This window comes from Bombina bombina, chromosome 11 (assembly GCF_027579735.1).
Source record: "Bombina bombina isolate aBomBom1 chromosome 11, aBomBom1.pri, whole genome shotgun sequence".
NCBI classification, from domain to species: Eukaryota; Metazoa; Chordata; class Amphibia; order Anura; family Bombinatoridae; genus Bombina; species Bombina bombina.
In genome coordinates, this window is record NC_069509.1 from 30,501,481 (window position 1) to 30,519,951 (window position 18,471).

Here is an 18,471-nt window from a genome sequence, read left to right on the forward strand (position 1 = left end):
TAGCAGTCGTACTGTTTGGGGATTTTTATTTTTGGTCATTTTTTTATATTTTTGGTAATGTTTTTATTTTTTGTAACGTTAGATTTTTTTAACATATTTTGTAACTTAGGGGGTGTTAGGTTAGGGGTTTTGGGAGGATAGCTGTAAAGGTTTAAAGTAGTGTAGGCAGTTTATTACAGCGCGGTTGTGGCAGTTAGGGGGTTAATAGTGTAGGCAGTTTATTGTGGTGAGGGTTGTGGCAGACCAACAGATAGACAAACTGATGTACAGATAAACAGACAGACAGGTGGATAGATAATAGAGACAGACAGACAGGCAGAAAGAGAAACTGAAAGGTACATACAGTCAGTTAGTTATGACAAAGCCCTTAGAGAGCTAGAGACTTTCTGGAACAGACCACCCCTATAAACCAGGAGCGGTAATCCCCATCTGCTGGAGCTGTCAATTGCTTCCTCTCAGCACCACAGCACAGAGTATATATATTGCCACATCATTGTGGTTTTATCACTTCCCATGATCACAATGAAGGTAAGAGCTGGCGGTAACTTCCTGTCATCCTTTTCTCTCACACAATACTAATCATTTCTGTCTCTTAAACCTTCCCTTGTTTTTGTATTTTCAGGTTCTTCTCCTATACTTGCTGTACAGTATTGACGTATCCTTAGGGAAGCCAACGCACGCAAATGCTTCGGTAATCTCATGTGAGTATTATCCGTATGTGTAAAATAAATCAGATTAAGCTTTAATTATGTTTGTCCCTTTAAAGCAGTGTTTTTCAACCAGTGTGCCGTGAGAGATCCTCAGGTGTGCCACAGCAGACTGACAACAGTGTGACATATTTTTTAAACTTTGCTTGTTTTTTACTCCCAGTGCAGGGATAGTTTGTAGGAGGCATGGCATAACAGCACAATACCTACAGTATGTGTGTGTTTGTGTGTATGTGTATATATATATGTGTGTGTATATATATATGTGTGTTTGTGTGTATGTGTATATATATATATGTGTGTGTATATATATATGTGTGTTTGTGTGTATGTGTATATATATATATATGCTGTATTAGGCTACTACATACAGTATGTGTGTGTTTGTGTGTATGTGTATATATATATATATGCTGTATTAGGCTACTACATACAGTATGTGTGTGTTTGTGTGTATGTGTATATATATATGCTGTATTAGGCTACAATGTGTGATTTTTTTTAAATTTTGGGATGGTGGTGTGCCACAGGATTTTTTTATGTAAAAAAGTGTGCCACGGCAAAAAAAAAGGTTAAAAATCACTGCTTTAAAGGGACATTAAACCCAATGTTTTTCTTTCATAATTTAGAAAGAGTATGCAATTTTAAACACCTTTCTAATTTACTTCTATTATCTAATTTGCTTCATTTTCTTGATATTCTTTGCAGAAAAGCATATCTAGATAGGCTCAGTAGCTACTGATTGGTAGCTGCACATAGATGCCTCATGTTATTGGCTCACTCATGTGCATTGCTATTTCTTCAACAAAGGATATCTTAAAAATGAAGCAAATTAGATAATAGAAGTAAATTGTAAAAGTATTTAAAATTGTATTCTCTACCTGAATCATTAAAGAAAAATGTTGGGTTTAGTGTCCCTTTAACTTTTTTTTAGGTTAGACCACTGGTTTTCAAACCTGTCCTAAATAACAGCAATTTTGAAAGAATGTTATCCATTTGTAAGAGCACTAGATAACAGCACTATTACCTGTCATGTAGTGCTACAGATACTACCTAGGTATCTCTATAACACACAATATTATACATTAGCAAGAGCACTAGATAACAGCACTATTACCTGTCATGTAGTGCTACAGATACTACCTAGGTATCTCTATAACACACAATATTATACATTAGCAAGAGCACTAGATAACAGCACTATTACCTGTCATGTAGTGCTACAGATACTACCTAGGTATCTCTATAACACACAATATTATACATTAGCAAGAACACTAGAGGGCAGCACTATTACCTGTCATGTAGTGCTTCAGATACTACCTAGGTATCTCTATAACACAATATTATACATTAGCAAGAGCACTAGAAAACAGCACTATTACCTGTCATGTAGTGCTACAGATACTACCTAGGTATCTCTATAACACACAATATTATACATTAGCAAGAGCACTAGATAACAGCATTACTACCTGGCATGTAGTGCTACAGATACTACCTAGGTATCTCTATAACACACAATATTATACATTAGCAAGAGCACTAGATAACAGCACTATTACATGTCATGTAGTGCTACAGATACTACCTAGGTATCTCTATAACACACAATATTATATATTATCAAGAGCACTAGATAACAGCACTATTACCTGTCATGTAGTGCTACAGATACTACCTAGGTATCTCTATAACACACACTATTATACATTAGCAAGAGCACTAGATAACAGCACTATTACCTGTCATGTAGTGCTACAGATACTACCTAGGTATCTCTATAACACACAATATTATACATTAGCAAGAGCACTAGATAACAGCACTATTACCTGTCATGTAGTGCTACAGATACTACCTAGGTATCTCTATAACACATAATATTATACATTAGCAAGAGCACTAGATAACAGCACTATTACCTGTCATGTAGTGCTACAGATACTACCTAGGTATCTCTATAACACACAATATTATACATTAGCAAGAGCACTAGATAACAGCACTATTACCTGTCATGTAGTGCTACAGATACTACCTAGGTATCTCTATAACACACAATATTATACATTAGCAAGAGCACTAGATAGCAGCACTATTACCTGTCATGTAGTGCTACAGATACTACCTAGGTATCTCTATAACACATAATATTATACATTAGCAAGAGCACTAGAGGGCAGCACTATTACCTGTCATGTAGTGCTACAGATACTACCTAGGTATCTCTATAACACACAATATTATACATTAGCAAGAGCACTAGATAACAGCACTATTACCTGTCATGTAGTGCTACATATGCTACCTAGGTATCTCTATAACACACAATATTATACATTAGCAAGAGCACTAGATAACAGCACTATTACCTGTCATGTAGTGCTACAGATACTACCTAGGTATCTCTATAACACACAATATTATATATTAGCAAGAGCAATAGATAACAGCACTATTACCTGTCCTGTAGTGCTACAGATGCTACCTAGGTATCTCTATAACACACAATATTATACATTAGCAAGAGCACTAGATAACAACACTATTACCTGTCATGTAGTGCTACAGATACTACCTAGGTATCTCTATAACACAATATTATACATTAGCAAGAGCACTAGATAACAGCACTATTACCTGTCATGTAGTGCTACAGATACTACCTAGGTATCTCTATAACACAATATTATACATTAGCAAGAGCACTAGATAACAAACACTATTACCTGTCATGTAGTGCTACAGATGGTACCTAGGTATCTCTATAACACACAATATTATACATTAGCAAGAGCACTAGATAACAGCACTATTACCTGTCATGTAGTGCTACAGATACTACCTAGGTATCTCTATAACACAATATTATACATTAGCAAGAGCACTAGATAACAGCACTATTACCTGTCATGTAGTGCTACAGATACTACCTAGGTATCTCTATAACACAATATTATACATTAGCAAGAGCACTAGATAACAGCACTATTACCTGTCATGTAGTGCTACAGATACTACCTAGGTATCTCTATAACACAATATTATACATTAGCAAGAGCACTAGATAACAGCACTATTACCTGTCATGTAGTGCTACAGATACTACCTAGGTATCTCTATAACACAATATTATACATTAGCAAGAGCACTAGATAACAGCACTATTACCTGCCATGTAGTGCTACAGATACTACCTAGGTATCTCTATAACACAATATTATACATTAGCAAGAGCACTAGATAACAGCACTATTACCTGTCATGTAGTGCTACAGATACTACCTCGGTATCTCTATAACACACAATATTATACATTAGCAAGAGCACTAGATAACAGCACTATTACCTGTCATGTAGTGCTACAGATACTACCTAGGTATCTCTATAACACACAATATTATACATTAGCAAGAGCACTAGATAACAGCACTATTACCTGTCATGTAGTGCTACAGATACTACCTAGGTATCTCTATAACACACAATATTATACATTAGCAAGAGCACTAGATAACAGTACTATTACCTGTCATGTAGTGCTACAGATACTACCTAGGTATCTCTATAACACAATATTATACATTAGCAAGAGCACTAGATAACAGCACTATTACCTGTCATGTAGTGCTACAGATACTACCTAGGTATCTCTATAACACACAATATTATACATTAGCAAGAGCACTAGATAACAGCACTATTACCTGTCATGTAGTGCTACAGATACTACCTAGGTATCTCTATAACACACAATATTATACATTAGCAAGAGCACTAGATAACAGCACTATTACCTGTCATGTAGTGCTACAGATACTACCTAGGTATCTCTATAACACACAATATTATACATTAGCAAGAGCACTAGATAACAGCACTATTACCTGTCATGTAGTGCTACAGATGCTACCTAGGTATCTCTATAACACACAATATTATACATTAGCAAGAGCACTAGATAACAGCACTATTACCTGTCATGTAGTGCTGCAGATACTACCTAGGTATCTCTGTAACACACAATTTTATACATTAGCAGGAGCACTAGATAACAGCACTATTACCTGTCATGTAGTGCTACAGATACTACCTAGGTATCTCTATAACACAATATTATACATTAGCAAGAGCACTAGATAACAGCACTATTACCTGTCATGTAGTGCTACAGATGCTACCTAGGTATCTCTATAACACAATATTATACATTAGCAAGAGCATTAGATAACAGCACTATTACCTGTCATGTAGTGCTACAGATGCTACCTAGGTATCTCTATAACACAATATTATACATTAGCAAGAGCACTAGATAACAGCACTATTACCTGTCATGTAGTGCTACAGATACTACCTAGGTATCTCTATAACACAATATTATACATTAGCAAGAGCACTAGATAACAGCACTATTACCTGTCATGTAGTGCTACAGATACTACCTAGGTATCTCTATAACACACAATATTATACATTAGCAAGAGCACTAGATAACAGCACTATTACCTGTCATGTAGTGCTACAGATACTACCTAGGTATCTCTATAACACACAATATTATACATTAGCAAGAGCACTAGATAACAGCACTATTACCTGTCATGTAGTGCTACAGATACTACCTAGGTATCTCTATAACACATAATATTATACATTAGCAAGAGCACTAGATAACAGCACTATTACCTGTCATGTAGTGCTACAGATACTACCTAGGTATCTCTATAACACACAATATTATACATTAGCAAGAGCACTAGATAACAGCACTATTACCTGTCATGTAGTGCTACAGATACTACCTAGGTATCTCTATAACACACAATATTATACATTAGCAAGAGCACTAGATAGCAGCACTATTACCTGTCATGTAGTGCTACAGATACTACCTAGGTATCTCTATAACACATAATATTATACATTAGCAAGAGCACTAGAGGGCAGCACTATTACTTGTCATGTAGTGCTACAGATACTACCTAGGTATCTCTATAACACACAATATTATACATTAGCAAGAGCACTAGATAACAGCACTATTACCTGTCATGTAGTGCTACATATGCTACCTAGGTATCTCTATAACACACAATATTATACATTAGCAAGAGCACTAGATAACAGCACTATTACCTGTCATGTAGTGCTACAGATACTACCTAGGTATCTCTATAACACACAATATTATATATTAGCAAGAGCAATAGATAACAGCACTATTACCTGTCCTGTAGTGCTACAGATGCTACCTAGGTATCTCTATAACACACAATATTATACATTAGCAAGAGCACTAGATAACAACACTATTACCTGTCATGTAGTGCTACAGATACTACCTAGGTATCTCTATAACACAATATTATACATTAGCAAGAGCACTAGATAACAGCACTATTACCTGTCATGTAGTGCTACAGATACTACCTAGGTATCTCTATAACACAATATTATACATTAGCAAGAGCACTAGATAACAAACACTATTACCTGTCATGTAGTGCTACAGATGGTACCTACTTAGGTATCTCTATAACACACAATATTATACATTAGCAAGAGCACTAGATAACAGCACTATTACCTGTCATGTAGTGCTACAGATACTACCTAGGTATCTCTATAACACAATATTATACATTAGCAAGAGCACTAGATAACAGCACTATTACCTGTCATGTAGTGCTACAGATACTACCTAGGTATCTCTATAACACAATATTATACATTAGCAAGAGCACTAGATAACAGCACTATTACCTGTCATGTAGTGCTACAGATACTACCTAGGTATCTCTATAACACAATATTATACATTAGCAAGAGCACTAGATAACAGCACTATTACCTGTCATGTAGTGCTACAGATACTTCCTAGGTATCTCTATAACACAATATTATACATTAGCAAGAGCACTAGATAACAGCACTATTACCTGCCATGTAGTGCTACAGATACTACCTAGGTATCTCTATAACACAATATTATACATTAGCAAGAGCACTAGATAACAGCACTATTACCTGTCATGTAGTGCTACAGATACTACCTCGGTATCTCTATAACACACAATATTATACATTAGCAAGAGCACTAGATAACAGCACTATTACCTGTCATGTAGTGCTACAGATACTACCTAGGTATCTCTATAACACACAATATTATACATTAGCAAGAGCACTAGATAACAGCACTATTACCTGTCATGTAGTGCTACAGATACTACCTAGGTATCTCTATAACACACAATATTATACATTAGCAAGAGCACTAGATAACAGTACTATTACCTGTCATGTAGTGCTACAGATACTACCTAGGTATCTCTATAACACAATATTATACATTAGCAAGAGCACTAGATAACAGCACTATTACCTGTCATGTAGTGCTACAGATACTACCTAGGTATCTCTATAACACACAATATTATACATTAGCAAGAGCACTAGATAACAGCACTATTACCTGTCATGTAGTGCTACAGATACTACCTAGGTATCTCTATAACACATAATATTATACATTAGCAAGAGCACTAGATAAAAGCACTATTACCTGTCATGTAGTGCTACAGATGCTACCTAGGTATCTCTATAACACACAATATTATACATTAGCAAGAGCACTAGATAACAGCACTATTACCTGTCATGTAGTGCTACAGATACTACCCAGGTATCTCTATAACACACAATATTATACATTAGCAAGAGCACTAGATAACAGCACTATTACCTGTCATGTAGCGCTACAGATACTACCTAGGTATCTCTATAACACAATATTATACATTAGCAAGAGCACTAGATAACAGCACTATTACCTATCATGTAGTGCTACAGATACTACCTAGGTATCTCTATAACACACAATATTATACATTAGCAAGAGCACTAGATAACAGCACTATTACCTGTCATGTAGTGCTACATATGCTACCTAGGTATCTCTATAACACACAATATTATACATTAGCAAGAGCACTAGATAACAGCACTATTACCTGTCATGTAGTGCTACAGATACTACCTAGGTATCTCTATAACACACAATATTATATATTAGCAAGAGCAATAGATAACAGCACTATTACCTGTCCTGTAGTGCTACAGATGCTACCTAGGTATCTCTATAACACACAATATTATACATTAGCAAGAGCACTAGATAACAACACTATTACCTGTCATGTAGTGCTACAGATACTACCTAGGTATCTCTATAACACAATATTATACATTAGCAAGAGCACTAGATAACAGCACTATTACCTGTCATGTAGTGCTACAGATACTACCTAGGTATCTCTATAACACAATATTATACATTAGCAAGAGCACTAGATAACAAACACTATTACCTGTCATGTAGTGCTACAGATGGTACCTAGGTATCTCTATAACACACAATATTATACATTAGCAAGAGCACTAGATAACAGCACTATTACCTGTCATGTAGTGCTACAGATACTACCTAGGTATCTCTATAACACAATATTATACATTAGCAAGAGCACTAGATAACAGCACTATTACCTGTCATGTAGTGCTACAGATACTACCTAGGTATCTCTATAACACAATATTATACATTGGCAAGAGCACTAGATAACAGCACTATTACCTGTCATGTAGTGCTACAGATACTACCTAGGTATCTCTATAACACAATATTATACATTAGCAAGAGCACTAGATAACAGCACTATTACCTGTCATGTAGTGCTACAGATACTACCTAGGTATCTCTATAACACAATATTATACATTAGCAAGAGCACTAGATAACAGCACTATTACCTGCCATGTAGTGCTACAGATACTACCTAGGTATCTCTATAACACAATATTATACATTAGCAAGAGCACTAGATAACAGCACTATTACCTGTCATGTAGTGCTACAGATACTACCTCGGTATCTCTATAACACACAATATTATACATTAGCAAGAGCACTAGATAACAGCACTATTACCTGTCATGTAGTGCTACAGATACTACCTAGGTATCTCTATAACACACAATATTATACATTAGCAAGAGCACTAGATAACAGCACTATTACCTGTCATGTAGTGCTACAGATACTACCTAGGTATCTCTATAACACACAATATTATACATTAGCAAGAGCACTAGATAACAGTACTATTACCTGTCATGTAGTGCTACAGATACTACCTAGGTATCTCTATAACACAATATTATACATTAGCAAGAGCACTAGATAACAGCACTATTACCTGTCATGTAGTGCTACAGATACTACCTAGGTATCTCTATAACACACAATATTATACATTAGCAAGAGCACTAGATAACAGCACTATTACCTGTCATGTAGTGCTACAGATACTACCTAGGTATCTCTATAACACACAATATTATACATTAGCAAGAGCACTAGATAACAGCACTATTACCTGTCATGTAGTGCTACAGATACTACCTAGGTATCTCTATAACACACAATATTATACATTAGCAAGAGCACTAGATAACAGCACTATTACCTGTCATGTAGTGCTACAGATGCTACCTAGGTATCTCTATAACACACAATATTATACATTAGCAAGAGCACTAGATAACAGCACTATTACCTGTCATGTAGTGCTGCAGATACTACCTAGGTATCTCTGTAACACACAATTTTATACATTAGCAGGAGCACTAGATAACAGCACTATTACCTGTCATGTAGTGCTACAGATACTACCTAGGTATCTCTATAACACAATATTATACATTAGCAAGAGCACTAGATAACAGCACTATTACCTGTCATGTAGTGCTACAGATGCTACCTAGGTATCTCTATAACACAATATTATACATTAGCAAGAGCATTAGATAACAGCACTATTACCTGTCATGTAGTGCTACAGATGCTACCTAGGTATCTCTATAACACAATATTATACATTAGCAAGAGCACTAGATAACAGCACTATTACCTGTCATGTAGTGCTACAGATACTACCTAGGTATCTCTATAACACAATATTATACATTAGCAAGAGCACTAGATAACAGCACTATTACCTGTCATGTAGTGCTACAGATACTACCTAGGTATCTCTATAACACAATATTATACATTAGCAAGAGCACTAGATAACAGCACTATTACCTGTCATGTAGTACTACAGATACTACCTAGGTATCTCTATAACACACAATATTATACATTAGCAAGAGCACTAGATAACAGCACTATTACCTGTCATGTAGTGCTACATATACTACCCAGGTATCTCTATAACACAATATTATACATTAGCAAGAGCACTAGATAACAGCACTATTACCTATCATGTAGTGCTACAGATACTACCTAGGTATCTCTATAACACAATATTATACATTAGCAAGAGCACTAGATAACAGCACTATTACCTGACATGTAGTGCTACAGATACTACCTAGGGATCTCTATAATACACAATATTATACATTAGCAAGAGCACTAGATAACAGCACTATTACCTGTCATGTAGTGCTACAGATACTACCTAGGTATTTCTATAACACAAAATATTATACATTAGCAAGAGCACTAGATAACAGCACTATTACCTGTCATGTAGTGCTATTGATACTACCTAGGTATCTCTATAACACACAATATTATACATTAGCAAGAGCACTAGATAACAGCACTATTACCTGTCATGTAGTGCTACAGATACTACCTAGGTATCTCTATAACACACAATATTATACATTAGCAAGAGCACTAGATAACAGCACTATTACCTGTCATGTAGTGCTACAGATACTACCTAGGTATCTCTATAACACACAATATTATACATTAGCAAGAGCACTAGATAACAGCACTATTACCTGTCATGTAGTGCTACAGATACTACCTAGGTATCTCTATAACACACAATATTATACATTAGCAAGAGCACTAGATAACAGCACGATTACCTGTCATGTAGTGCTACAGATGCTACCTAGGTATCTCTATAACACACAATATTATACATTAGCAAGAGCACTAGATAACAGCACTATTACCTGTCATGTAGTGCTACAGATACTACCCAGGTATCTCTATAACACACAATATTATACATTAGCAAGAGCACTAGATAACAGCACTATTACCTGTCATGTAGCGCTACAGATACTACCTAGGTATCTCTATAACACAATATTATACATTAGCAAGAGCACTAGATAACAGCACTATTACCTATCATGTAGTGCTACAGATACTACCTAGGTATTTCTATAACACAAAATATTATACATTAGCAAGAGCACTAGATAACAGCACTATTACCTGTCATGTAGTGCTATTGATACTACCTAGGTATCTCTATAACACACAATATTATACATTAGCAAGAGCACTAGATAACAGCACTATTACCTGTCATGTAGTGCTACAGATACTACCTAGGTATCTCTATAACACACAATATTATACATTAGCAAGAGCACTAGATAACAGCACTATTACCTGTCATGTAGTGCTACAGATACTACCTAGGTATCTCTATAACACACAATATTATACATTAGCAAGAGCACTAGATAACAGCACTATTACCTGTCATGTAGTGCTACAGATACTACCTAGGTATCTCTATAACACACAATATTATACATTAGCAAGAGCACTAGATAACAGCACGATTACCTGTCATGTAGTGCTACAGATGCTACCTAGGTATCTCTATAACACACAATATTATACATTAGCAAGAGTACTAGATAACAGCACTATTACCTGTCATGTAGTGCTACAGATACTACCCAGGTATCTCTATAACACACAATATTATACATTAGCAAGAGCACTAGATAACAGCACTATTACCTGTCATGTAGCGCTACAGATACTACCTAGGTATCTCTATAACACACAATATTATACATTAGCAAGAGCACTAGATAACAGCACTATTACCTGTCATGTAGTGCTACAGATACTACCTAGGTATCTCTATAACACACAATATTATACATTAGCAAGAGCACTAGATAACAGCACTATTACCTGTCATGTAGTGCTACAGATACTACCTAGGTATCTCTATAACACAATATTATACATTAGCAAGAGCACTAGATAACAGCACTATTACCTGTCATGTAGTGCTACAGATACTACCTAGGTATCTCTATAACACAATATTATACATTAGCAAGAGCACTAGATAACAGCACTATTACCTGTCATGTAGTGCTACAGATACTACCTAGGTATCTCTATAACACATAATATTATACATTAGCAAGAGCACTAGATAACAGCACTATTACCTGTCATGTAGTGCTACAGATACTACCTAGGTATCTCTATAACACAATATTATACATTAGCAAGAGCACTAGATAACAGCACTATTACCTGTCATGTAGTGCTACAGATACTACCTAGGTATCTCTATAACACAATATTATACATTAGCAAGAGCACTAGATAACAGCACTATTACCTGTCATGTAGTGCTACAGATGCTACGTAGGTATCTCTATAACACACAATATTATACATTAGCAAGAGCACTAGATAACAGCACTATTACCTGTCATGTAGTGCTACATATACTACCTAGGTATCTCTATAACACACAATATTATACATTAGCAAGAGCACTAGATAACAGCACTATTACCTGTCATGTAGTGCTACAGATGCTACGTAGGTATCTCTATAACACACAATATTATACATTAGCAAGAGCACTAGATAACAGCACTATTACCTGTCATGTAGTGCTACAGATACTACCTAGGTAACTCTTCAACAAAGAATATAATAGGAACAAAGCAAATTTCATAATTTTAGTAAACTGTCAACTTTTTAAAAAAAAAATCCTATCCTCTGTCTGAATCACAAAAGAAAATGTTTGACATTCGTATCCCTTTAAGTGGTATTCCACAAACTTTAACAGAGGACTTTACTAGTTACAAACTAAATAATCTGGTTGGTATTTTAGAAGCTGTTTGAGTAATCATTAGCAGGAAACTGATAGAAAGCTGGTGAACGTTTCAGTTATTCTGTTTTTATTACTTCATTAGTATTATTTTTATTACTGCCAGTTTCCAGACATCTGGTATCTTATATAATAATACTTCTGTCTCTTGCATATAGTAACACCCTGCATGCTGGCATCTGCAGATTTTCTACTGATATTTGAAATATGAGATTAAATGTAAATCAGTTTAATGCAGCCTTAGATCACTAGTACTTAAATAATTATATTTATTTAGACAAGAAATACTAAAATGATGCATGATCTCCAGGATGAAAGCGAAAGGAAGTTTTCCAAAACAAAAAATGAAATACCTATATTTGCCTAAAGATAAACGGGAACTATATGAGTTTTTCATTTTTATATTTTGAGATAAAATTTGGGTAACAAGCGTTGATTGTTTTGTATTTTATAAAATGATAGACACAAAGGAAGGAGTTTTTTTTTAGTTACAGGGAAAACTTCCGAGCAGAAGTGCTAGCAGTTTGGGATGAAAGTATAGGGTTATCCTGAGCATTGGATGGTACTCAAAGGATCACTAAACACAGTCAAATAGCACAAACAATGAATGCATAATAAAAAGACAATGCAAAAGCACTTAGTTTAAATTTCAAATGAGTCGTTTTTTTCCCAAATGCATCATGTGACATCCATCAGCCAATCACAATATCCAGGGAATCTTGCGCATGCTCAGTAGCAGCTGGTGCCTCAGAAAGTGTGCATATAAACAGATTGTGCACGTTTAGATAATGGAAGTGAATTGGAAAGTTGTTTAAAATTGTGTGCTCTATCTGAATCCTGAAAGTTTCATTTTGACTTGACTGTCCCTTTAAAAGGACATGGAATCTTCCAACATTTGTTTTAATGATTAGGACAGAACTTACAATTTCAAACAACTTTTATTTGTACTTATATTATCAAATGCGCTTAATTATCTTGGTATTCTTTGTTGAATTTGGCATAATGTCCCTTTAATGAAACATTTTACATAACAATCTCAGTGTCCCTTTAATTTGTGTCACTGCTTTCACGCCTGGGTTACCACTTGTCCTCCACACCACACTGGACAATAAGTCAGTGATTGGGCACAATGGTAGATGGGCGTCACACAATGCTTCATCAAAAGATCTTCCTCAGCACTCACACTGGATCCCACAATCTATATTTTTCATAACTAAACTAAAGTAATTTTACCTATTTGGCTGCCAGTAACATACACATCTATAATTTTACCGCTTGAATGCCAGTAACATACACATCTATAATTTTACTGCTTGGATGCCAGTAACATACACATCTATAATTTTACCGCTTGACTGCCAATAACATACATATCTATAATTTTACCTCTTTGGCTGCAAGTAACATACACATCGATAATTTTACCTCTTGGCTGCCAGTAACATACACTTCTTTAATTTTACCCCTTGGCTGCCAGTAACATACACATCTATAATTTTACCTCTTTGGCTGCCAGCAACATACACATCTATAATTTTACCCCTTGGCTGCCAGTACACGTCTATAATTTTACCCCTTGGCTGCCAGTAACATACACTTCTTTAATTTTACCCCTTGGCTGCCAGTAACATACACATCTATAATTTTACCTCTTTGGCTGCCAGTAACATACACATCTATAACTTTACCTCTGGCTGCCAGTAACATACACATCTATAATTGTACCCCTTGACTGCTAATAACATACACATCTATAATTGTACCCCTTAGCTGCCAGTACACATGTCTATAATTTTACCCCTTGGCTGCCAGTAACATACTCCTTCCCAAGGCACCATAGTCCTTCCTCTCCATGGAACATAATATCAGCTAGCTACAGTTCCAAATGATTGAACAAGTAGTATTACCCAGGAGAGGAGGTGACAGGAACACTTGCTTAAAATGAGGGAAATATTTTTGAGCAATAAATTAGATGCAATAATACCCAAGGTCCTCAATAGAGACTTTGATTGGAGTTTGTTTCTGTGACAGGGATATACTATGTTGTACATTTTATTTGTAACTATGAGCAATGCATATCTAGGGTTAATAAAGGAGTTAGAGAAGGTGTAATACCATTTTTTGTCATAAGATGTCACTATGATGTAACCTATGATTGCTTGTTAAACAGGTAAGCGTATAAAAGGTCATCGGGGAGTGTTGTGGCGGTGGTCAAGCGGTGGGACAGCTCAAAGTTGTGAGCAATAAAGTGAATATTGTAAAAAAAAACTTTAAAGTGCCTTACTGATTTTTTTTTTTTTTAAATGTAACTTCTGTGACGCTTAACGTTGAGTTTGATTACATATTACAATAATACAATATATTTTATTTATAAATGTTCATTAAGGGTTGCTTGTAGGATGTATTGTGAAGTGAATTGTAAAATATAATATATTCAACATAATGTTACCAAAATATATATAAATAATATCTACTACGTACTGCTCTATCTCTATCTAGTAGATAGATTATAGAGGCTGAATGATATATAGAGTTACTTACTAGATAGATAGATTATAGAGGCTGAATGATATATAGAGTTACTTACTAGATAGATTATAGAGGCTGAATGATATATAGAGTTACTTACTAGATAGATAGATTATAGAGGCTGAATGATATATAGAGTTACTTACTAGATAGATAGATTATAGAGGCTGAATGATATATAGAGTTACTTACTAGATAGATAGATTATAGAGGCTGAATGATATATAGAGTTACTTACTAGATAGATAGATTATAGAGGCTGAATGATATATAGAGTTACTTACTAGATAGATAGATTATAGAGGCTGAATGATATATAGAGTTACTTACTAGATAGATAGATTATAGAGGCTGAATGATATATAGAGTTACTTACTAGATAGATAGATTATAGAGGCTGAATGATATATAGAGTTACTTACTAGATAGATAGATGATAAATGTAATATTATGTTTATTATTTATATTTATTTAATATATCATTTAGTTGAGTCAAGTGTAGATTCCCAGAAGATAGATCATCCATCATCAGTAGTAGTATGCAGTGGTCAACAAGTTTTTTTATTTTTATGCTCCAAGAGTGTATTGGACATTGAGAAACATGTACAGTAAGATGCTGTAGTGTTAAATAAACGTTTTATTGAAAAATTAAGGTGTTATAGTAATTTGTTATAAAATCGCAATTAAATCGCAATTGCGTTTTTTTTCTCCATATTGCCCAGCCCTACTTGAAACCTAGTTATTTTGTCTTTGGGACCTAACCTATGAAAAACAAAATTTATGCTTACCTGATAAATTTCTTTCTCTTGCGATGTATCGAGTCCACGGATTCATCCAATACTTGTGGGATATTCTCCTTCCCAACAGGAAGTGGCAAAGAGAGCACCCACAGCAGAGCTGTCTATATAGCTCCTCCCCTAACTCCACCTCCCAGTCATTCGACCGAAGGCTAAGGAAGAAAAAGGAGAAACTATAGGGTGCAGAGGTGACTGAAGTTTTATAATAAAAAATACTACCTGTCTTAAATAGACAGGGCGGGCCGTGGACTCGATACATCGCAAGAGAAAGAAATTTATCAGGTAAGCATAAATTTTGTTTTCTCTTGCAAGATGTATCGAGTCCACGGATTCATCCAATACTTGTGGGATACCAATACCAAAGCTTTAGGACACGGATGAAGGGAGGGACAAGACAGGTACCTAAACGGAAGGCACCACTGCTTGTAGCACCTTTCTCCCAAAAATAGCCTCCGAAGAAGCAAAAGTATCAAATTTGGAAAATTTGGAAAAAGTATGAAGCGAAGACCAAGTCGCCGCCTTACAAATCTGTTCAACAGAAGCCTCATTTTTAAAAGCCCATGTGGAAGCCACCGCTCTAGTAGAGTGAGCTGTAATCCTTTCAGGAGGCTGCTGGCCAGCAGTCTCATAAGCCAAACGGATGATGCTTTTCAGCCAAAAAGAAAGAGAGGTTGCCGTAGCCTTTTGACCTCTCCGCTTTCCAGAATAGACAACAAACAATGAAGATGTTTGACGGAAATCTTTAGTCGCTTGTAAGTAGAACTTTAAAGCACGAACCCCATCTAGGTTGTGCAACAGACGTTCCTTCTTGGAAGAAGGATTAGGACACAGAGAAGGAACAACAATTTCCTGATTGATATTCCTATTAGAAACAACCTTAGGAAGAAATCTGGGTTTGGTACGCAAAACCACCTTATCCACATGGAAAACAAGATAAGGGGAGTCACACTGTAAAGCAGATAACTCAGAAACTCTTCGAGCCGAAGAGATAGCTTCTAAAAACAGAACTTTCCAAGATAAGAGCTTAATATTTATGGAATGCATAGGTTCAAACGGAACCCCTTGAAGAACCTTAAGAACCAAATTTAAACTCCATGATGAAGTAACAGGTTTAAACACAGGCTTGATTCTAACTAAAGCCTGACAAAACGCCTGAACGTCTGGAACATCCGTCAGACGCTTGTGTAAAAGGATAGACAAAGCAGATATTTGTCCCTTTAAGGAACTAACTGATAATCCCTTCTCCAATCCTTCTTGGAGAAAAGATAATAGCCTAGGAATCCTTATCTTACTCCATGAGTAACCCTTGGAATCACAACAGTAAAGATATTTACGCCATATCTTATGGTAGATTTTTCTGGTGACAGGCTTTCGAGCCTGAATCAAGGTATCCGATTCAGAGAAACCACGCTTTGCTAAAATCAAGCGTTCAATCTCCAAGCAGTCAGACGCAGAGAAAGTAGGTTTGGATGCTTGAATGGACCTTGAATCAGAAGGTCCTGCCTCAGCGGCAGAGTCCGTGGTGGGACGGATGACATGTCCACCAGGTCTGCATACCAAGTCCTGCGTGGCCACGCAGGTGCTATCAGAATCACCGAAGCTCTCTCCTGCTTGATTCTGGCAGACGAGGAAGGAGAGGGAATGGTGGAAACACATAGGCCAGGTTGAAGGACAAGGGCACTGCTAGAGCATCTATCAGCACTGCCTGGGGATCCCTTGACCTAGACCCGTAACAAGGAAGTTTGGCGTTCTGACGAGACGCCATCAGATCCAATTCTGGTGTGCCCCATAATCGAATCAGTTGGGCAAACACCTCCGGATGGAGCTCCCACTCCCCCGGATGAAAAGTCTGTCGACTTAGGAAATCCGCCTCCCAGTTCTCTACTCCTGGGATATGGATTGCTGAAAGATGGCAAGAGTGAGTCTCTGCCCATCTGATTATTTTGGAAACCTCTATCATCGCTGGAGAACTCCTTGTTCCCCCTTGATGATTGATATAAGCTACAGTCGTGATGTTGTCCGACTGAAATCTGATGAATTTGGCCGCAGCCAGTTGAGGTCATGCCTGAAGCGCATTGAATATCGCTCTCAGTTCCAGAATGTTTATCGGGAGGAGAGTCTCCTCCTGAGACCATAACCCCTGAGCTTTCAGGGAGTTCCATACTGCACCTCAGCCCAGCAGGCTGGCATCTGTCGTAACTATGATCCACTCTGGTCTGCGGAAACACATTCCCCGAGACAGGTGAACCTGTGATAACCACCAGAGAAGAGAATCTCTGGTCTCCTGATCCAGATCTATCTGAGGAGATAAGTCTGCATAATCCCCATTCCATTGTTCGAGCATGCATAGTTGCAGTGGTCTGAGGTGTAAGCGAGCAAAAGGAACTATGTCCATTGCCGCTACCATAAGTCCGATTACCTCCATACACTGAGCCACTGACGGCCGCGGAATGGAAT

The 18,471-nt window shown here is 36.4% G+C and overlaps 1 protein-coding gene across 1 annotated transcript in view; it reads left to right on the forward strand.

Moving 5' to 3' along the window:
* Nucleotides 1-522: 522 nt before the first annotated feature.
* LOC128641622 (microfibril-associated glycoprotein 4) overlaps nt 523-18,471 on the forward strand; it is a 47,527-nt gene continuing 29,578 nt past the window's right edge. The window contains exons 1-2 of the mRNA XM_053694160.1: nt 523-528; nt 623-701. Coding sequence (XP_053550135.1) covers nt 523-528; nt 623-701 — 85 coding nt within the window. The remainder of the gene's footprint in view (nt 529-622; nt 702-18,471) is intronic.